The 23,313-nt window shown below is 37.4% G+C and overlaps 2 protein-coding genes across 2 annotated transcripts in view; one reads left to right on the top strand and one right to left on the bottom strand.

The window, feature by feature from the left end:
* Nucleotides 1–418: 418 nt before the first annotated feature.
* LOC134743274 (TBC1 domain family member 23) lies at nucleotides 419–3,924 on the top strand. The gene is made up of 2 exons (XM_063676689.1): nucleotides 419–616; nucleotides 856–3,924. The coding sequence occupies exons 1-2, from the start codon at nucleotides 594–596 to the stop codon at nucleotides 2,858–2,860; spliced, it is 2,028 nt and encodes a 675-aa protein (XP_063532759.1). The 5' UTR covers nucleotides 419–593; the 3' UTR covers nucleotides 2,861–3,924.
* An 11,179-nt stretch (nucleotides 3,925–15,103) lies between these two features.
* The window catches only part of LOC134747897 (uncharacterized), a 53,033-nt gene continuing 44,823 nt past the window's right edge, over nucleotides 15,104–23,313 (bottom strand). Inside the window, exons 4-7 of the mRNA XM_063682577.1 lie at nucleotides 18,764–18,897; nucleotides 17,708–17,887; nucleotides 16,988–17,204; nucleotides 15,104–15,306 (exon numbers count right to left, since the gene is read on the bottom strand). Coding sequence (XP_063538647.1) covers nucleotides 15,179–15,306; nucleotides 16,988–17,204; nucleotides 17,708–17,887; nucleotides 18,764–18,897 — 659 coding nt within the window. The 3' untranslated portion in view covers nucleotides 15,104–15,178. The remainder of the gene's footprint in view (nucleotides 15,307–16,987; nucleotides 17,205–17,707; nucleotides 17,888–18,763; nucleotides 18,898–23,313) is intronic.

Raw genomic sequence — 23,313 nt, 5'->3', positions numbered from 1 at the left:
ATATATTTAACCAATGATAAAGTTTCAATTAATAAAATAAACAATTATCATCAGAAATATACTACTTTAATAACAATTGTTTCTCGATAAATAAGGTTTCAAGAAGTTTGTTATATTAGGTAAACAAAATTCATGTATCAGTTAAATCAAGTATTCCTTAAATCCTTTACAATGTTTTGGAATTTGGACCGTAGCCATGTGACATGTGACAATATGAATATGTCTTTGTAGTCTGTGGTGACAATGACATTTGTAGGTGAATTCAAGACATAGTTTTAATAGCCTTGAGCAACACATTAAAAAAAAAAACGATTCTTACCTTAGTCATTTGATGACAGTTGGACACAGCTGAGCTGACACTGACAGTGACAACTGACAATTTGACAAATACTATTTGTCAAATAGTACTGTCATACTTCATACATGGCATTGATTTTTATTGTTGTGTTGAAATTACTTAAAAATGAAATAGATTGTTCATGAGCACGGGTGATATCTATTATAATCAATCATCACATTCATCACTAATAATATTTCCGAGATTGAAGCGGTTGATCAACGGTATACACCAACAGTAATTTGGGTCTGTCACAATGGAAGAAGACGACAGCACTTGGTAAATAAATAGACGCAATTGGTTGTCGAATAATGCAGTTCTTTACTGTTATATGCTTAATATGATACTTATACAGTAAAGACATTTATCTTTACTTTAATTATCTACCTATATCGAGTATGACCCAATTGATTACCTTACATTGTATGTCTGCACGGCAAGACATTTCTTATCTTTTCGCTTCCGTGACGCGACGCGATAGGCAGTAAATGTTTTAAGTGTTTAATTTAAATTTTCAGGTTGATTGAACTAGAGTCGGCGCTTCTCGACGGATGCTCTGCTCACGAAATAAACATGCTCACAAAAGGTAAAAAGATTCCAGAAAGTCTGCGTCCCGACGTATGGCTCCTCTGTCTCAACTGTCAAGATGCTAGCAATCAGCTATTGCTCTTTGATGAAATCTTCGATTTGACCAATCAGAATGAACTGAGAGATGATGTGAAGAAGTTCGTAAAAAGTCTGGGTAATGATGATGATGATAAACTCTCAGTAATTTCTGATATTGAATCAATTATCACATTTTACTGCAAGTCCAAATCCATTCAATACATCTCTAATAATGGTTGGATCGAAATTTTATTGCCATTGTTGAGCTTAAAATTACCAAGGGCAGATACATACAATTTGTTTGAAAAAGTGATAAATCTATACATTCCAAAAGGCTGTACCAAAAATGGTGTACCTTTCCATATACTGCGATTGGTTTTACAATATCATGACCCAGAGCTGTGTTCATTCTTGGATACCAAGAGGATAACTCCGGAGCAGTACTGCCTGCCGTGGCTCAGATCCCTTTTTGCTGGAACGTGCAGTCTGGATGTCGTTCTCTTCATGTGGGACTTATATTTTCAGAGATCTGATCCTTTCTTTATTTTCTTTCTCTGTCTAATTATGATAATAAACTCGAGAGAACAACTGCTCCAAATGAAGAATGAAGAGAAATCTGAAATCATAGAAACTATGAGCAGAATGCCGGCAGATTTGGAAGCACCAGATGTTTCAGATTTTTGCTCATTAGCTCATTATTATTCCTTAAAAACACCAGTTTCATTCCGAGATGATGTCCTAGATGTATTGTTTTCAACAAATGGTCTTGAGATTAACTCTAAGCTTTATTCCCAAGCCCTCTGTCTTCCCGTTGCCGTCCATGAATTGATAGAAAGTGCCACAGTAGATGTGTCAGACATTGATAGTGTTAAGTACTTCTTGGTTGATTGCCGGCCAGCAGAGCAATACAATGCTGGGCACTTATCTACTGCCTTCCATTTGGACTGCAATCTCATGCTCCAAGAACCTAATGCATTCAATACTGCAGTACAAGGTTTACTCAATGCACAGACACAGGCATTGGCCGCTGGATCATTGGCGGCTGGTGAACATCTGTGTTTTGTTGGTTCTGGAAGGACAGAGGAGGACAGCTATGCACACATGGTGATAGCGTCATTCTTAAAAAGGAATACCAAATATATATCAATGCTGGACGGTGGATTTGTAGCCATACATGACTACTTTGGTCCCCACATGACAGATTGTTTGGAAGAACACAATCCGGCCTCATGCCTAGTCTGTGCCCCGCAAAACAACAATGAAGGAGTTGAATCACACCAAAGTAATGCAAGAGACAATGCACCCGCCATACAGTTGTTTAGTAAACTTTCATCAGCAATGAAGGCTAAAAGCCAAGAAGTAAAAGGCAAGTTGATAGAATACATTGTGAATCCAAATGCTACTGGAGGTACAGGAGAATGGCATGTTTCTGCGAGCGACAGGAAAGAACAGAGATACCGGAATGTTCCTCCAGTGTTCAGTATTAATGACGAAGATGATGATTCTCGTTTAGATTCAAGAAAGGACTTGACAGACTCAGATATGCTGGAAGAAACCGTGGATCTTAACACATTCCTAAAAGAGCACAATGTCATCGATAATTTCTTGTGTCAAGAGGTGCTACTGAATGGTTACATGTATGACTCATGCTTAGTTGTTACCGAGACACATTTAATAGTTCTGCGAGACATTCCAAACAAGCGGGGCATGTACAAGGTGCTGTCTCGAAGGCCGCTGTCGACCATTGTAAAGATAACGGCGAAAAAGCGGCACCCAGAACTAATTACATTCAAGTACGGCGTGCCCGATGGAGATAACTTGCTAATTAAGGATATGGATCGCTTTTTGATACCCAACGCTTCCCTGGCAACTAAAGTGGTCTCTAACCAGATAGTCCAACAGTTGGACAATAAATAAGAAATTTGGGTGTAGAATGATTCCTAAAGGTACTATAAATTCGCCTCAGCCTCAGTATTCGATTTTGAACCCAATTAGTGTACTATAAGCTTTATTATTATATTGTACTTGCTGAAGAAAATCTAGATTTGGATCTTAATTTTTACAAATTATTAAAGTAGGTATTTCTACATATTTGGTAGTCTGCCTAACGAGATTTAGAGCACTTACTTCTTTATAAAATGTTTTTGTGATTACATGGAAAACACTCACTTTGCTTTCATTTGCACATATTTGATGTTAATTACTATTTTGAAACATAGCTAAGCTACGTATTTAATATTAAAACTGGTAACTAGTTTTAGTGCAAGTATTTGAGTTCCTAGTTCAGAACTAAACGTCAACCGTTTTGAAGGATCGAAAATGGTTACCTATCGTTAATTTCTTTTTTATTATTCTTAAAATGTAGTTACCGATATACCATAGGTAAAAATATAACATAAGTAAGTATATGAATAATTAACTTGAATAACCCCTAAGTACCTATTAGGTAATTCTATCATTTTATAACGAGTCCTTGCAAGATTAAAAAATAGACCGTTATGTGAATGAGAAATCAATAATTATTAAATTATTCAATCTAATTATGCATTTATTTCGATATGTATATGTTATAAAAGAGTCTGATAGTGAATATATTTTATACTAGTACTTATTTTAGCTAGTTTCCTTAGCTTGGCTTTAGTTTTTTTTTAAATATGTATATATAACTGTACACACTTGGTACACACCAAAATTTTGCTTCTGCCATTCCAATATTGCACAACTGTATAACCTATCTTCTATGTTAGAAGTTGTAATAATTTTAGCACTTGTGTCTTGAATTTACATGCCCTGTTACCACGAAAAGCGATAATAAACGTTGAGCTAGCAGTGCTAGCACTTCTACAATTAAGGCTAACTAAGGCCCTTTCAACGAGCAAGATGATTTGAAGGCTTCATGAGGTATACATATGTATATCAAGCATATAACATTTAAAACTTTCGTGTTTTGGTTACATATTAAATAATAATTGCTAATTTGTCATGTTGACTTTTATTTCGAGCGTTTCGGCGCAAGTTTCACTGGTCTTGGTCGCGGATTGGATAACTGATGGCTCGGCAAAAGACGAGTTTATGAAAAAGTTGGGGGTACACATCAGCAATTTAAACCACCCATCACGCGTATATCACCTATGTTATTGTCAATAGTCCGACAGAAGCGTCACAACATGAGAAAAAAAAACCGAATAAGTTTGTGTTAGATCCATTACAAATTATGATTTGGTATGCGTAGTATGTTGTCCTGGCCATAGATGGCGTTACAACTCTGTCAAAGTAACATTCATGATTTTAAGTGAGGTTTGTATTAGCAAAGATAGATATAACTCCGTAATAGATGGATACAGTCTAAGGAAAAAACGTGCCTCGAAAATTACGAAAATTTGACTCTCGATCAGATGGCGCCACTAGTTTTGGCCTACACTCGTATAGAGGGCGTTGACTGTTTCGTTTGTTATTTATAATTTTAACGCTTACCAGTGAAAGAACATGGGTCAAAATCATATAAAAAAAATTAAAGCAAATAAAAAAATAATTTATCCATATTTAAATACATTTTAACGTATTTTTTTAAATCTTCATTTTTAGTTTTAAAGTGTGTCGACAGATGGCAGTGAATTTACTGGGGTTACAAAATTTACTATGACAGTACCGCTCTAGTATAAGTTACTCTATGGTATTAGCTACCAATGACGTTGGCATGAGCATAACATTTTTGAATATAGAAACGATCAAAAGATCACAGTCAATTATTCGAGTTCATTTTACTAGCAAATTTAACAAGTGTATATTGTATTGAAAGTTGTCTATGTTAGAAAATATAGCATAATTACACTATGATGAAAACTATGTACATAATTATTACATTTTTAATTATTCAATAAATTATTCTTGCGTTACTGAGTTTAGACTTTTAATTATGTATACCCTCTTCATTTTTATTAACTGTTATCATTTTATAAGTTTCATTAAAGATTCATGCGTCGAATAAAATGTTTGTCTTAGATAAATTCGCGCTTCGAATTTGCAGACTAATGTACCTAGATGGCGTTGTACGGCTCCGCACATTATGCGGTAACCCTCTAGTCACACCTCAAACAAAAATCTACTTCAGGCTCAATTTTGTCTTTGATTTACATCTTCGTACAGATCTACCTAGTGCATAATCCTTTGCCATCGTATTTTTTCGGAAACGTTCGTATTTGTCATACTAGTTCAGTCAACCTCAGTACTTTTTCTACTGAGACTGACTCGGTTGCAGATTTAGACTTTTGCCGCCAGTAGGCTACGCAGATTTTGCGGCCCATAGCCCCCTTTGTTTACTACTCTATAAAGTACTTCACAATCAGAGGCCTGGCGCCAGAAAAAATTCAAAGTGGTGTAAACCTTACTTTTTTTTTGGCATAAACGGCTGTATCTTTTTTTTTATTCTTTCACAGCTTAAAGGGACTGGAGACCTAAGTATATGGTTTTGTTTTTAACTCGATACGCGTTCCCGAGATAAAGGTTCTTGACCAGGTCTTGACAGACAAACGGACGGATAATAAAGTGGTCCTATAAGCCTATAATGAAGGGTTCCGTTTTTTCCTTTTGAGTACGGAACCCTAAAAACACCGTGTATACAAGGAGTATGCTATTAGCGTAGGTATTTATAAAAAAAACAACCACTTTATTGTAACTGATAAATTCTTTTAATCCTTAATATATTCATTAAGTTTGATGATTTGAAATGTTTAATTACATAGAGAGCCCTCAAAAAGAGTGGATAATGTAGACAGAGTTATTTACAAAGTTTTAAATACTAAGCTTAACACTAAAGTATTTGATATGTATCCGTTGCGATTCAGGCATCACATTAAATATAGATTTATGTACTTATTATGTAAATATTATACAGTTAGCGTCAAAGATCTCTTGAAAGGCAAAGTAGTGTCCGACCGGAACCGGATTTTGCCGAAACTGAAATCGAAGGTAATGGAAGGAAGAGGTTTGCTTTGGTTTCGGCCAAAACCAAGCCATCGGCCGAAACATGATTTGTATGCCGAAAGCTGCCGAAACCAAAACCGAAACTTCGGCCCGACACTACCGAAAATACAGTTTTGGCGCGGCCAAAAGGATCGGCAGTGATTTGACCGAAACCGAGCCTTCGGCCGAAACATGATTTTTATGCAGAAACCGAAACTTCAGTCGGACGCTATTTGAGACACAACTAATAGCTCTTCTATTAAAAAAAAAAATGACTGTACCAGCACGCGTATTGTTCAAAATAATTTCGAATTCTTGGTCCGCGCCCGCGCAGATATTATTGACGCTTAGCGCCACTTGCACCATCCTACTAACCTGGGGTTAAGCAGTTAAGTGTCAAATTGTATTGGTAACCATGGTAACTCCAGGTTTAAGCGGTTAACCGCGGGTTAGTGGGATGTTGCAAGTGGCCCTTACTGCATTACAGTATTTCAGTTCCCCTCGCGATACTAGACGAAAAACGCCAATTATGCAAGGAAAGACCTAAGCCCTCCACAATCCACAACACAGCCTCTACTGCTGTGAATGTGGAAGAGTTTTTAAGAACAAGTTTGGCCCGTCCAGCCACATAAGAGCTCATAAGAGGAAAAACCCTTGACTGCTGAGGTCGCCGTCATTGAAATCGATGTGGAGAAATATTTCAGTTCTATCTAGTTTTTTCGTTGACTAAAATCACAAGTACCTAATGATATGTTTGTTTCTTAATAATGCACTTATCATAGGATAGGTGCAGACACTATCGAACAGATAAATATATGATTTTATTGTACTATTTAAAAAAACGTTAGACAAAACCTCACAGATGCACAGACAGAAAGCATGAGGTTTTTTATTACATAGTTTATGCAGTAAAATTATAAAATAACATGTCTGAATGTTATATAAGTCTCTGATAAAAACCTCGTGCTCAAAAAATGCTTAGCATAAGTACCGCTTCTATTTTACTTATTAAATGGCAATTAAGTACAATTAAGTAACAACCACAACATCTTCTGTATACTAGACATGTATATGGACCGTGATTACCTTTTGTATTGTTTTCGAGCTGCCGATATTTCGACGCAGTTACATGCATCTTGTTCACGGGTAAAACAATACAAAAGGTAATCATGGTCCATATCCCGATCAATATAAGTCTAGTGAAACTAACCGTGAATAATTCAAAACTGTCTTCTGTATATTATGTTTAGAAGAAAATATATATGCAACTAATTGATAGTGTCCAAGCACCTATAGTGATTAAGTCACACGAACTTGGCCGCCGCCATACTCGTACAATCAAACTTACGCTCTCATTTTAAAACGATATACTGAAATAATATGAAATTTGACATGAACATTCAAGTAACATATATCTGATAATAATCTATATCGGGTACTAGTTTTCGTTGCTAGAAATTGTAATGCAAAGAAGTTAAGAGTGATAGAAATTTTACAATATAAATTAGGTGTTAAAAAAATTTCTACTCGCTCTGTTTTTTTTGTATAACAATTTTTAGCAACGAATAAGTACTAGGATACATCGTTTTAAAATGAGAGTGCAATTTCGAATATATGGACGCGGCTTATTGGCGGCGGGTTTCTGTGACTCTTAAGGTAAAATTAGGTGCTATAAGTAACTATATACATCTTATGCCCAATGAACCATAGCTCTGATTACCTATTATACAATAAACAAATGAATGGCAGTCATTATCACATTACTTAGGAAGTGAAAATGTAATATATTACAAGATGGTGTCATAAAATCTATTTTCTAAATATTTGTATATCGGACTTCGGAGCGTCTAACTAAAGTCATATTGAATCGTTGAAATATTAAAGAGCAATGAATACCCAGGCATGCGTACAATTTGTACAGTGATTTGTACACAAAATTAAACCTAAGTGTGAAATACTATTAGTATTACTGTAAGTTCATAATTGACAGATAGTTTGTCTCAAAATATATTATCAGTAGTAGCGACGCGCGACGTTAATTTCTAAATTAAGTATTTACCTACACTCGGCTACGGCTGCCGTTTTTCGAAAAAAAAAAAATCTCGTGTCTAGGCATTTTTGCAGCACATTCTTCCTTAGGAGTCGGTATGAGTACGTAGTAGGTAACACTTGGTTCTCCACAACATGCCATGAGCATATACAAGTGAGCAAGTCCTTAGATTTTTTTGGACATATTTATTACTAGCTGTGCCCGCGGCTTCGCCTGCGTGGAATTCGGTCTGTGTCAGTAAGCGGCTAATTCACCCCTAATTTATCTCCCTGTCTCCTGGAGACAGAACTTAAAGTAAAGTTGACAGATGGATACGCTAGAGGACTGTAGTCCAGATAAAATATTTTACAATTAGGTACATACTACCAAAGATAGATATAACTGCGTAATATATGGATACAGTCTAAGGAAAAAACGTGCCTCGAAAATCACGAAAATTTGATTCTCGATCAGATGTCGCTACTACCTTTTGCCTACTCTTGTATAGAGGGCGTTGACGGTTTCGTTTGTTATTATTTAACAATTTTAACGCATATCAGTGAAAAAACATGGGTCAAAATAATAAAAATAATTAATGCAAATAAAAAAGATCATTTATCCATATTTAAATACATTTTATCGTATTTTAATAAATCTTCATTTTTAGTTTTAAAGTGTGTCGATAGATGGCAGTAAATTTACTGTGGTTACAAAATTTACTATGACAGTACCGCTCTATAATATTATATCCTCTTTGGTACCACTAAATAAAATTACACTCCAAAATAAATATTTTTTTTGCCCTTATTCAAATTTTTGACGTGATTTAAACGGCATAGAGTAGTAGGTGTATATCGAACGATACAGTACCATTTTTTGTATTTTTACGTCCTTGACTGTACCTATGCAAATCGGGTACACTACATAATTTCGAATTTTTTTATTCCGAACTTTAGAATGTCGAATTTTATCATTCCGATTTTTAAATGCTCGACCCATCAAAATTCCGACTGTCATAATTACGAATGATGAAAATCATGAAGATTTATATTTCCGAAAACGCAAAAAGCCGAATATTGTAAATTCCGAACTACATAATTCCGACAATAACAATTCCGATGGTGGCAAACACCGAATTTAACAATTACGATTTTCAAAATCACGAATTCGGAATTGCCCTTATTCCGAATTAACGTGATTCCTATTTTAAACAGTTCGTTTTCTTGGGGGTCGCAGTTCTAACCTAACCTAACCCACTTTTCTGGCAACAGTTCGTTTTCTTGGGGGTCGCAATTCTAGCCTAACCTACCCCACTTCTAGCAACAGTTCGTTTTCTTGGGGGTCGCAGTTCTAACCTAACCTAACCCACTTCTAGCAACAGTTCGGGTTCGCAGGTTCGCAGTTCTGTCTAATTTATTTATGCCGAATTTTTATGCCAAAAATATTTTATGCCGAATTTAACATGATGCGGCACGACAGGTACCCGTAATAATTACTAAAACGTGAGTCTTCATTTGAATATCACGGATTTCATTTTTCCGATCTTGTACAAAACCGAATTTCTGAATACCGAATTATTTTATTTCCGATCGGACAATGATTTTTCGGAATTTAGGAATTCGGAAAAAAAAATATTTTCGGAAAAGTGTAAAATCGGAACTTTAAGCTTTCTGTCAAGTGACAATCGGATTTTAAGTTTTCGGAAATAGCACATTAGTGATTTTATTCCATCGTGTTTTTAAAAATCGTAATTTTGATATTTCGGACTTATAAATAATCGGGATTATGAAAGTCGTGGTTATAAAAATCGGACAAAACGTTTTTCGGAATATTTGGGTGTTCCCATCAAAATCATGTCATCCAAATCGGTCCTCCAGTCAAATCAGTCTAAGCATGACGCCGGCGGCGGGCAGCGTCTGCCCCTTTTTTTTGTTTTCGGAGTGGGAAATGCATCTGCCCCTATGACTTGTTGATGGTCATAGCGAAGCAGACGCTCACGGGGACCTTTAGGCGCTTGAAGCGGAACGGGAAGTTGCTCGGAATGAGGGAGATACGCGGGATGAACACGGCTTCTCCGGCGCCACACTCCGTCAGGATCTGCGCCTACATATGTATTACGTACGATGTATTTGGGATCACAATCGAACTCGCGCTGGCTTGCCGTTTCAGCCGAAAGCGAAGCGACCTGCCTGGCTAGAGCGCCACTGAGTCTCTCACCGTGGTTTTTCTCAGACTCAGGAGTCAGGAGACCGTACCCCTTGTGGCCGCAATGCATTGCGAGACTTTCGCGAAAGATTCGATTTTTTTCGGAAAGGCATGGTAACGCGTTTAAGTCCCAAATCGTTTGACATTTACTGAAAAATGTTTTTTTAAAGTACCCACCTTCGTGACCATTATTAAGAGGAAAGGGCACGGCCGCTTCTCCATGCAAACGCAGTCTCCATTTTTATGGTTAAAAACTACCCTATGTTCTTCCACGGGACTCAAACTATCTCTGTACCAAATTTTATCTAAATCGGTTTAGCGGTTTAAGCGTAAAGAGAAATTAAAAAAAGTTTTTTCATATTTTTTGTGTTTTCACTCGGGAATAGTATCATTTTGATATCATAAATGAATTCGGCATACCCGATTTATGCAAAAACGATACCTAACTTGGCCTAGTAGCTAAAATGATATAGTTATCAAGATAAAGTTTTTAACCCCTTTTTCACCACCATGGGGGATGAATTTTTAAAAACATTGAAAGTAATTTTCTTGCTTTTTAATATAATAACGTTTTGCAAAGTTTTAAGTTCCTAGCTTAAAATAAAATTTGCACCCCAAGACAAACTTTCATCCCCTTTTCAACCCCCTGAGGGGTTAAATTTCCAAAAACGTCAAAATTAGTTTTTTTGTAATCGTCTATCATACCTTTCTAAGAAGTTTCAAAGCATTTGTAATGGATTCAAACTGTCAACCCCCTTTTAACCCTGTTAGGGGACGAATTCTTGAAAATGCTAAAATCACTTTTCCTGTATTATAATAATATGCCCATTATACAAAGTTTCAAGCAACGCACTCAAAAAAAAATGATCTCCATACAAACTTTCAACCTCTATTTCACCTCCTTAGGGGATGAATTTTCAAAAACGCTGAAATTAGTTTTCTTGTATTTCAATAATATATCTTCTTACGAAGTTTCAAATTGCTAGCTTAAAATAAATCTTGAACCTCGTACTAACTTTCATCCCCTTTTTAACCCCCTTAGGGGTAAAATTTCTCAAATTTTTATAGCCTATAACCTGGCCGTGGATTTTTTTGACAGATTAGTAAAGTTTGCATCAAAATCCGTTCAGCCGTTTTCATTAGTTGCGCGGTCAAATAAACAGACAAACAGATAAACAGACAAACAGATAAACAGACAAAAATTCTAAAAACTGCTGGAATGTGTTCTATTATCGATTCTAAGTATCCCCAGCCAATTTTTTTTCGAATATCTTCCATGTACAGACTTTCGACCCTCTTCCGCTTTATTATATGTATAGATGCGGTTTCCAAAGCATGATGTGGAGAAATATATAATTTTAAGGCGAATAGCTGGCAAACAGGGGCATAGCTAGAGGATATGGCGCCCGGGGCAGTTACCAAATTTGCGCCCCCTGACGACTGACAAAAGTTTCCCTACTGCTGCCTTTTGCCCATTTTGGCGCCCCCCCTTGGATGGCGCCCGGGGCACTTGCCCCCTCTGCCCCCTCCTAGTTACGCCACTGCTGGCAAACGTGCACTCATAAGATGGTCAAACGCCATGAAGTGGTCTGATACAGTCCACATGCCTTATGACCGCACAAAATGGAGACAAATTACATACGGTCGCGATCCTCGCTAATGAGGGAACGAGGAAGAAGCAGCCTTCTGATTTCCCTTCCCTTGAATGAGCTTAATGGGTTATACCTATATATGTACCTAATGCAAGGAACAAAAAACATTCATAGTGCGTAGATATGGTTTTCCAACAAGCACCAATCTTTAGACTAATAAATAATACCTATAATAACAATCATACATTATTCCATAGGTTATATTCGAACCCAATTCCAATGTAATTAGTATCTACACACAATATATGTTTTTAGGTTAAATCAGCGCTTGTATGTATTTGTTTGGTCGTACTAAGCTGTAAATTAAATATAACGTTTTGTAATTTTCAATTTTCCTTTTGGAAGCAAGAACTCTTTTCGCAACACCTAAACCTTCCTCCAAGTGGAAACCGCATGAAAATCCGTTCAGTACTTTTTGAGTTTATTGCTAACATACATACATTTACATACAAACACAAACGCGGCGGGGGACTTTGTTTTATAAGGTGTAGTGATAGTGTCTATGCTATGCCGTGAAATGAAATGTTTAAAAACACCCAATTAAAACTTTTAATTGACTCGTGTCCAGGCAAAATGGTTTAATATTAATGAATCCTAGGTATTACTTATTGATTTGCAAAGATATAATGAACGCGTAATATTTTATGTGTTACGCGAGTGAATACTAAATATCTATTGAATGAGTGTTTGAAAGGTGACTAAATAAATATATGTATAAAGTTTCAGGCCCTGATCTTTCAACGTCTACGTTCAGAGGTTAAATCTTATACTTTGATTTTATATTTTGGAAACAACTTTTACTATCGGACCAACTACGAAATCATAAAAAAAAATTACCCTCACATAGAAAATGGACCAGCCAAAATGTATGAAACAGCCAAATTTTTTTTTCGCGATTTCGTGGCTGATCCCATAGTAAAAGTTGCTCAGTATAATTCCAAAACCTCCCTGGCAACGGGAAAAGAAGTGCATTTCTTTTTAAGCCACCTACTTTTACTACACAGTAATGAGCTGGCGTACTGCGTCAGCCGAAGTTCCCAGCAGCGCCATGTCGTCCGCGTAACTTGAAAAACATGCCACCTAGTTTGACAGACGAATCAGATGGCGCTGTCCTACGCCGTATATTTTGTGTATAGCGCATTCTCGCGTGGCTGTCATTTAACAATAGGTTATAGTTTTGAACTGGTCTTGATACGAATTTAACAATTTGTTATAGTTTTGCACTAGTTTTGATACGAATTTAACAATTTGTTATTGTTTTGAACTGGTTTTGATACGAATTTAAAAATTTGTTATAGTTTTGCACTGGTTTTGATACGAATTTAACAATTTGTTATAGTTTTGAACTGGTTTTGATACGAATTTGACGGTCGTCTTTAATTTAATTTCGCATAAACCAAAGCGTGAGCGATCTTCAAGTTCGTATCGTGTCTAAATAAGATCGAAAACGTAACAAATTGTTGAATATGAATCGGGCTCCTGGTACCTTTTTGTTGTGCTATTGTGGTTAATGGGTAGCAGTGCCGGCCCGAGTCCTTGATCAGGGTAGAGCGAAATCGGGTTTTGGCGCCCTGCGTTGAAGCTTTTTACCCAAAAGCAAAACGAACCGTAATTTGGGCCTGCGTCACATTCGCGTCTATTAAAACTTATTTTTTTTTCTCATTTGCCATTTTGGCGCCCCCCTTGCCATCCGGCGCCTAGAGCGGCCGCTCCACTCGCTCTACCTTAGATCCGGCCCTGATGGTTAGTAGTTAGTACATTTTGTAACGCCATTGTTGAAGCTCCTCTTTTTTGAAATCCGTAAAGTCCGATATTTTCTGATCTGAATAATCAGAAATTGAGAAAAAAAAACTATAACAATAAAAGCTGCTACACACATAATTTACCAATGAAGTGTGAATAAGTAGGTATAGTTTGTGTAAGCAGTAGCTAATTTTATTTAAGTATTAAAAAAAAACAAGATTCAACCAAATTTTCTTAATGTCGATTTTCTTACTTTCGTAAATATTCTACAAAAGCACCTAAACCCTTAGTTATACTTGATATGAAATGTTTTGAGTTAGGTAAAAGTATTTTACAAAAATGTTCATCATTTGAATCTTCTTTCTCAGGCGGTGAATAGGTATCTGGTCTAAGTTGGTGTACGGACCTAGTTACATTAATCAACGACAATCCATATAAAATTCGTATTTACTAAAATGTAATTTACAAAGCTTACCTACGTGCAGCTTTGACGTAAAAAAGTTAAAATGATAATGGTGAAACTATGATTCGTGGAACGGCCATGACTAATTGTGTCGCTTAACTTCAAACTCGGATAAATCCATTCGACCCTCTCAGCAAATATCTACCTTATTACCTTTTCTTAATGCCAAAATCGCATAATCTGACAGATGGATTTACCCGAGTTTGAAGTTAAACGACTCAAATACAGATAAAATAACATCAAAATATTTACATGCAAAATCACGCCAACCAGGTTAATTGAACGCATAAGTTTTTATCACAGCCCGTTTATTAAAATCTTGTAATTAAAGCTACATTTAGACTATGATGCGTGTGTCTCAATATCTAATTAAAATGTAGGTAACCTCTGGGGGGCTAGCCAAATAGACAATCGTACAAAGACAAATGCCAAACGAAATGAAAAATGTGGGGTTGACAGACGCTATGAAGTCATGTGACTATTTTCATACATTATTTAAGTTTCTGTCCGACAACATTAAAACAATCCATGGGCTCCATGAAAGAGTTTGCTACAGGCTCCGCGCTGGCTTAGTGACCCTAAACACGAGAGCACGCTAAACTCGATGTAAAGGCCAAGGCTTAAAGTTGAAAATCCGACAACGCTTGATATAAAGCGCTACCGCCACGCCATCGTGTGAATAAATACACATGTTTCCATTTGTCATTCAAACGCTTTTTTACGCGCGTTGAAAAAGCGCCCGTGAGTATGAGGCCTTAATCCGGCACTGGTTGACAAGTAATAGCTCTTATAGAATAGCGTATTTTGGCGTGTATAAATTTCATTTTGCCGAGTACCTGACTTTATTGAGTTTCAGAGAAAATTCAGTAAAACGGGCGCACCTCGAGGCATTTGAGGTTACGCAGATCTTAGATTAACATCAGCCTGCCTCGCGTACGAAATCCGATATTAAGCTCTGAACATGTTTTAAACTTTAGTGTCTGGATATTATAAATGCGGTTCACTATAGATTTACAAATATGTATATATAATTAATAACAGTCAATACAGGTTTACGATAGGTTCATCAGCGATGGAAAAATATCGCCACGTCACGCCAATTTCTATTGTAACTTTTCTTTAGATCTGGCAGTGAAGGAACATATACTTGTGACACGCGTCATAGTCTAAACGCTACAGCATCAGGCGTGAAGCAGCATCAGAACGGAGAGCAGAAGGGAGGGCAGCGGGCTGGCCGCGGCCGCCGTCGGCTCCGGCATTGTCAGGTTGGCCGACGGCTGCGAGAACGTCGACGGCCGGATTACGTCCACTGTAAAAAAAAATATTATGAGCGAATTCAGAATATTTTAATAGAAACACGATAAACGGGCGGTTTTGGTCGTTAAAGAAAGGAAAAAAAGTTTAATTTCAGATCCTGTCGCTGTCCGTGTGCGTGCCCTGTTTAAATAAAACGCCCTGTCGTATCATAACGCTTTTCTTAATTGTATATATTTTTCTGAAAAGGATGAGTGCTAGCTAGCTAGATTCTAGCTAGGATATGGCCTAGACCTTTGGGTGCAGCTATTGAACTTAGATTCTTGTCGAACCACTGAGCACACAATTTTTACATTTTGGTAGGTAGGTATAAAGTACGCTCGTCCTCTATATTTTGACTCACACAAAATTTTCAAACAGTCCTCTACAAAACCCTCATGTAGCATAAAGGTAGATCCAGCGATAAGAGAAATCATCAATATTACCTACGGAATACGGTTTGACGTTTACTAAAAGTTACGTAACTCCAATACCCATTAGCGAGCCGCGATCAGGCTATTTCTATATCAAACTCCAAGTCCAAGTACATAAAACTCGATTCATATCTTCGGCTGGGGATATAGCGCCCGCCGAGAGGGTTCTTACACAGATAGTGTCACATTATTTTCAAAGTTTCGCCCGCAAGCCCTTTCGGGCAGACCGAGGATTCTTCGCGCGATGAGCTATAAAGTACATCTTAGTTGCTCTTTTGGGAATATTTTGAACGCCAACCCTTGCTGGATTGTGATTTACAGGTTGCTTTGATATCATTCTGACAAAGGTACTCGTTATTCTAGAATTTACGCTAGTAGGTAAAATACGAAATGGTTTACAAATTTACCACACGTGATCACAGCTCCTAGCGTTATGTCTTTGACTTATTTTAATACTGCTTTGTGACGACCCCAAGTTTACAACTATCGCTGTCAATTTAACGTCTGTTAAGCCGTTCAAACAGGCCGTTAAGATCACTAAAGAAATAAAACAACACTACAATACGATTTACAACCCATATAAACTTCCAAGCAATAAAAGGAAAATAATGTAACTGCCCCGCGGATTCCCGCCTGCGTATTTGGCCGAAGAGGCGTTATTGATAACATTTGTGTGTAGGTAGATAGGTAGCGTATCTGGCTGGAATCGATCGTTTCATATTCATGTCATTTAAATTTGTCATTTTATGTAGATACTTGGTGGTTAAAATGGTTACTGAGTGGGACCCACGGAGCACCATAGACGGTGCAGGCCGGGGTTCAGGCAGACCAAAAAGGAGATGGCGGGACGACTTGGACGCATTCTACCCCAAATGGTGGGAAAATGGCGATGATAGGGTCGAGTGGAGAAAACGAGGGGAGGCCTTTGCCCAGCAGTGGGATACCAAAATAGGCTAATATAAAAAAAAAAAATGTAGATACTTACCTATGCGTAGGAATTCTTATTACCTACAATAATAACCAAAGCAGCAATAGGTAGCATCGGCAGAGGTTCTATTAGTTTGAGGCGTCAAATACGATCCGTATTATGGGTCGGTGTACAAAATTTCGGGGTACTAAAAGTGCGGGGCGATGAAGATATCTCGTTCCTACGCGCTTTGAATATGGATATCGTACACCCGGATGTCCCCGATGTAAGCCCTAGCTTAGATGAGTCGAGTAGCTTTTCACTATTAAGACTTCGTCACATGTGTACTAGCTCACCAATGACAGTGTCATTCCTCTGGTCCGCGAACCTATCGTGGATGCTCCGGAACTCTGGTATGGTGCTGACACACGTGATCTCGAGCCGGCCGGTTGCCACCAGCTGCAGCTCCGACACCGTGACGTATAGTTCCCGGTCCGGCCGCGACCGGGTCCGGCTCCGGTGCCGCGACGACGCGTGGACGACATTCGGCTCGTGGTTGTGTGAGTCGTGTAACTGGAAGAAAAAAAAAGAAGAAAATAAATTTTGTAAAGTGAAGATGGCAACACTGGAAACTGGAAAGTACCTATATGATTTAGTGACACAGTCGCCACTGTTGTAAAAAAACTTTATATTATTTACTGAATCGATGCTGACACGTTACTTCAAGAGATTAGAGATAATAAATGGCAGGTGGAGTGCTGAAGGCAAAACAATTAGTTCGAAAATGTATAGCTACAAAAAGGCATCCGCATCTAAAAATACACTAGGCAGTATGATAGTATTGATGGCACTTACTTACTTATTTACTTACTTTGGAAATATTCCACACGACTTACTCGGAACCTCATGTGGCAGTGGCAAGCGAAGCGTGATCATACGTTGGAGTAAGAAACTTCTCGCTCCCATTTAGGACTGTTCAGGCGTTAAGGCTGCAGTCCGACGCGTGCGTGTGGCGACATGCGTTACTTTCTTGGGCGTGCCCCAGCTCATCTCAGGCGTCGTCTGTTTCATCTAGCACTTACTTTAGCATGCTCCCTAAGGCTGCAGCCGGGCGCACGCGTAGCAGCGTGTGAAGAGTGTGTAAGCGTGAGCAGCGGTGGCGGTGTGCTGGACTCGTGCTCGAGTCGCAGGCGTCGTCCGTTTCTCTCGCTCATGGGCACGCGGTACTTGTGCGAGTGGGCCAGCAGCTCGTCAGTCTGGAAATTAAAATGTTAGCTGAGACTTAAGAAATTTCTAGAAAACTACTATAATTGCGACGTGCAGTTTGAATTCCTGAAACCTCTAAAATGGATTTGGCAGATGAGACGAAATACAATGAACATTCACGTTTTATATTAAAAAAAACACTGGTTTTATCTAATGAAAAACTACGATTGCCCAAATGCCCAGGTTACGTAATATGTATGCTAGTCCACTCTTGTACGAAAAGCATCAATGTCTTAAGAACAAAAAGGCTGCGACAATATTGCTGATACTTAACCTGGTGAAGTAGTAATTTTTTTTTATTATACTCTGATCGGCGATTGGCCCTAGTCACACCCTGATTACAGACACCATTAAGGGCGTAGTTTTGGAATTGGCTTCTAGAGTCTCTTCAGAAACGAAAAAGGGTGTCTGCCGCCTTGCCCTTGATGGACTAGGTCGTGCGGGAAGTGCGGGGGTGGTGCTGCAGTTGGCCCGAATTAAGGGTCTCTCTAGAGACGAAGAGACGAGGTTCCGAGTCGGAAGGATCTGAACACCAGAAGCTATCAATGTATGAACTATGAGTTATCTTTTTGCCGGTACAGTCATAACCAGGTCATTGAAATCATGTGTAAACTTTTTGTAATTTTTTTTTTGGAGAGTTTGAAGGAAAGTGGAACGTACGTTTTTGCTTTTTATGGCAGGGTTTTCAATTGGCACGCAGGGTCTTCCCGGAGACGAGGTAGCGCGTCGGAAGGATCAGAACACCAGTTAGCTATCATTGTATGATCGTTGTGAAGTTGCCTCATGAGGTCTCATGCAATACACACGTCAGAAGTATATATGAAGCGTTAGAGAGCTATAAATATTTTAAAGGAGTACAAAGCTACCTTCTTTCCGTTGATGAACCAGGTGATGTGCGGCGCGGGGAGTGCGGGGGCAGTCGTGCAGTTGGCCCGAAGGGTCTCTCCAGAGACAAGGTTGCGCATTGGGAAGTCGATGCGTGGGTGATGTTTCTGGGGATCTGTGGAAAAAAATATTTGATTAAAATAGACTGACCAGTCGAAATGGACCTTCGCTTTCGCTCGGTTAATTAAGTTAACAAGTGGATTAACTAGGAAATAAAAACGTGAAATATAAATACAAAAATCCGCTCAGTTTTTGGGCGGTAAATCACGCTTCACTCCATTGTTTGATTTAAAAAATCTAAGCGTTTTTCACCTTTAATGAGAGGCGCCCAAGGTAAAATATGAAACAAAACATCTTCAAAGTATTCGGCAAATTACAGTCAATCTACGGCTCAAAGGATTCCCGTTTGTTTATGTCAGGACTTTAATAGTAGGTGCGCAGATTATTTCGTAAGTATCCGGGCCGTGAGGTGCCATAATTACGGATGACTACGAAGGAGTTTGAGAGATGTGTGAAAATTGGACGTTCATTGTATTTAAATACTTAGGCAATTAGGTGGAAATCTAATTATGTGAACGCATCGCTTCTTTTATAGACTGTCAACAAGGCCTTCGTATGTTTTTCGAACCTGAGCCTAACAATAACAAAAATATTTTTTGTTCTTCTGAGTACGACTGGTAAAATTCACTTTAAAGTAATTAGTATCTGACATAATTATGTAAGTAACATCTACAGATAATGTTAGATAATTTTAGTCGGTGATGACGGTGATCATAGCGTTTAAAGTCAATGGTAGCTTTAGATTCTAGTTATAACGTAATGTATATAAAGTTTTTTATTATAATCAAAAAATATGAAAGTGAAAAGACAAGCTTGATGCAAAGATTTAATTGGAAAACATGATTCGAGGTTTTTCGTTTCTCTTTTAAGTCAAATATTTAAAACAAAGTGACAAGAGCAATTTATTAAGTTAATCTTCTTCCTTTTAATTTCTCAAGTTATATTAAGGATTTTTAGGTTAGAATCTTAGAATAGCTATAAATTAAATATTATTTTCAATGTACGCTGCCATCTGTGTGTTTGACGTTGCTTGTCACCCTTTAAACATAACAAATCTTGCAATACATTGCGTCTTAGAATAAACTTTAAGGTGTAATAAAAATCAAAACACAAGTTATTTTTAAAAGTTGCTGAACTAATGTTGGTCAGTTTGAGGAGTACAGCCTACAGCTTAATTTATTGCTCCTGTTACAGGAAACACCCGGTATACCTAATTTATAAGCAGAAACTAGTTTGTTGCCTAACATATGAACTATTTCCACTGTATTCTGTCATATTATCCATTTACACTCGGCTCTCAGTCTACGAGGGGACGCAGGCTTAACGATACCGTTAAGAATCCTCGTCGAGATTTACTGGTCTCAGAGATATTTGACGGAGATTGCTCCGGGAGACAAACATTTTTACTTCATAATTTCTGTAAAGCAACGGATCTCGTTGAGATGAAGAACTAACTTCTGCCCGCGGCTTCGTCTGCGCAGAATTAGTACTTTCATATCAGTTCTAGAGTAAATTCGACCCTCCTTTTTTATTTTTCATTTCATTTATTGCAGAACCATGGTTACATTAAGGTGTTATCATGTATTAAGTGCATGCATGGTTACCCTGTCAGGGCATAGCAACACAATTCTAAAAACTAATTAGGTACTAAAATAAATACATAGTTAAACATTCAAGTAAAAGCTAGGAATTAATTACATTCCTTTTCAACCTTTTAAGGCTTAAGGGATATTTTTCGAGGTAAAAATTTTTTATTGGGACCGTGCACGACGACAGCGCCACACAGCGGTTGCAACTAAAGGCCCGTATTTTGTCACAACTAGTGATGTACCGTTACCAGTAAATTTTCCTAAACTAGTAAATTCCCAGTAACGTTACCAAAAATCAGTAAATTATGTTTAATTTTTTCATTAAAACATTACACACATACACTATTGCTTCATACGAAATTAAATAAATGATCATGTTTATTAATTAAAAAGTTTACCAAAATTACTGGGAAATTTCCCAAATTTACCGGTAAATTTCCAAATATTACAACTCCACTGCCTGTCACACGTTACGTCTTTGTTAACACTTAAAATAATTACAGATTATAGGAGAAAATAAAACTTAAATGTAAAAATTAGGTTTATTTAACAAAATCTATGGCTTCAATTAATTACTTACTTCCTTGAGTCATTTTCAGAGCGAATTCACAATGGTCCTAAGTTCCTTAGACGCTATTAGCACTTAAGTCTTTTATGCCAATTTCTACCACTTTGAACATGTTTTAAAAACGAAACGACAGAAAAATTCAATCTAACTACCAAACCTGCTCGCAATATTACACAAGAATTGGATAAAAAATGCGTCTTGTAGAGGAAAACATCTAGACATACGAAAGCATTTTTGACCAAGGAAACGGGTGTTCTGATGTTTTCCTCTACAGGTCGCATTTTTAACCGATTTTCGTGAAATTTTACGGACAGGTTCGTATTTAACGTTAACGGCTCTAACGATTTCGATGAAATTTGCTATATGGAGGTTTTCGGGGGCGAAAAATCGATCTAGCGAGGTCTTATCTCTGGGAAAACGCGCATTTTTGAGTTTTTATATGTTTTACGAGCAAAGCTCGGTCTCCCAGATGTTTTACATAATGGACTTAAGTGCCAGTAATGTCTATGGAACTTAAGACCATTGTGAGTTCGCTGTGATAATGACTCAACGTAGCATGCATTTTTAATTTTTTTGTGCTTGTGAAACTTATCGCAAGGTCCACAGCTCACAGAGCCACTGTTTTATCATATATATTTTTTTCAAAAGTGTATTTTAAATATTTAAAACAAGCGAGGTAAGGATAAAATTACGATTTCTGTTCGTATTTAACAAAAGTAATACCATAAGAAAAGTAAAAACATGCCATAATCCACAGAAATTGTATTTACCGGTTTTTGGTAACGTTACTGGTAAAAATGGTAATTTATTGGTAAATTTCCAAAATTACTGGTAACGGTAATTTACTGAATAATTAATAAACTGAAATAAATGTCATATACGGAATAATTAATAATTAATCGTGAAATAATTTTATTGTACCTACCTACGTGATAAAGGTCACAAAATGTGTATTGTGGTCCCGGTAATTTACGTCTTTGTTCCATATACATATAATACCTTACCTACACGATTTGTCTGTTATATGGTATGAATCCTCTCATTCGTTCCCTGTACTGTAAAAGACACACGAGGGTGAAATTTCTTTATATTTATCGTTCTCATGTGTCTTCGGGAATATTTATGAATTCATATTATTTGAAATGCTTTTCACTCGTTACCCGTTTCAAGTACATATTCGTTTATGTCATAATTATACGTTTAAACAGGCAGCAGAGGAAGTAAGCTAAGCGGGCGAGGTGTTCAAAATGACCTAGACACCTTTTTAACTCTAAACAGTAGACAAACGGGCTGTCAAACACTAGACGTTTAAGTATCTATCTTACTATTATTTTCCAAAACAACTAATACTTACGTAAATATGTTTACGTTGTACGTTGTATACGAAGCGAAAAGTTGTACCTAGCGAATCGAGCTCGGACCTTTGGCTTCTGAATAGTTATCGGCTTTCCCTATATATTATATATATTTACACAACGTACAGTAGCAAATATATGGCCTGACCCGAGAACCAATATAATAACGATATATCCGATGGATATTATTAAAATTGTATAAACTCAGTCACGAAAGCCTTTCGCCTTGTGTTTTCTATTTGTAAATGTAACACCATGTCATGTTCGGTACTAGGGCTCGCGGTCGAATCCGTGTTTCGTTTACACGTTTCGAATACCCGTTTCCGAATAATACGTAAACGGTTTTCTGGCCCGTTCCGCACGTTTAATTAAGAAACGTGTAGTTAAGACCCGTGTACACGGATAAACGGGTATTCGAAGATACGTATCTTATTTATCCGTGGCTCCGGACACGTCCTTGACGATAGTAGCGAAGGAACGAACGCCAGCTACAAATGAATAGACAAAAGATTCATGACGAGTTTCTGTCATATTTAACCTTATTCCGTGGGTCATAGAGTCGAAATTCAATAAACGGTTTAGAAAACCCTTTCTTGAGCAGGTAGTTTTTGCTTGCAATAGGTATTACGAGTATTCACGCTTCTTATCAAAGTAGTATTTTATATAGCACTTTAAATAGTTACTTTTTTTACGTTGCGGGTTAGCAATAAAATAAAATAAACACCTGCTAGTACAAAAACCTGTTATTTAAAAAAAAAATTAGAACCATCGAGTTCAGTATGTAGGCAGGAAGTCAAACTAATGTTCGAAATTGGCATTAGGTAAGTATTTATAAAAAAATACATTTTTAACTTGCTTCTTTATTTTTAGTTTAATTTGAGAACATGATATGAAATTGTATTTCTTGTCATATAATGTAGTGTAGGTACACCATATAAAACAAAGTCCCCCGCCGCGTC

Source organism: Cydia strobilella, chromosome 1 (assembly GCF_947568885.1).
Source record: "Cydia strobilella chromosome 1, ilCydStro3.1, whole genome shotgun sequence".
NCBI classification, from domain to species: domain Eukaryota; kingdom Metazoa; phylum Arthropoda; class Insecta; order Lepidoptera; family Tortricidae; genus Cydia; species Cydia strobilella.
This window is presented reverse-complemented; position numbering and strand designations above follow the sequence as displayed.

Coding starts and splice junctions, on each gene's coding strand:
- LOC134743274 (XM_063676689.1), top strand. CDS start 594: ATGGAAGAAGACGACAGCACTTG. Junction 617..855: donor GAAGAAGACGACAGCACTTG/GTAAATAAATAG, acceptor TTAAATTTTCAG/GTTGATTGAACTAGAGTCGG.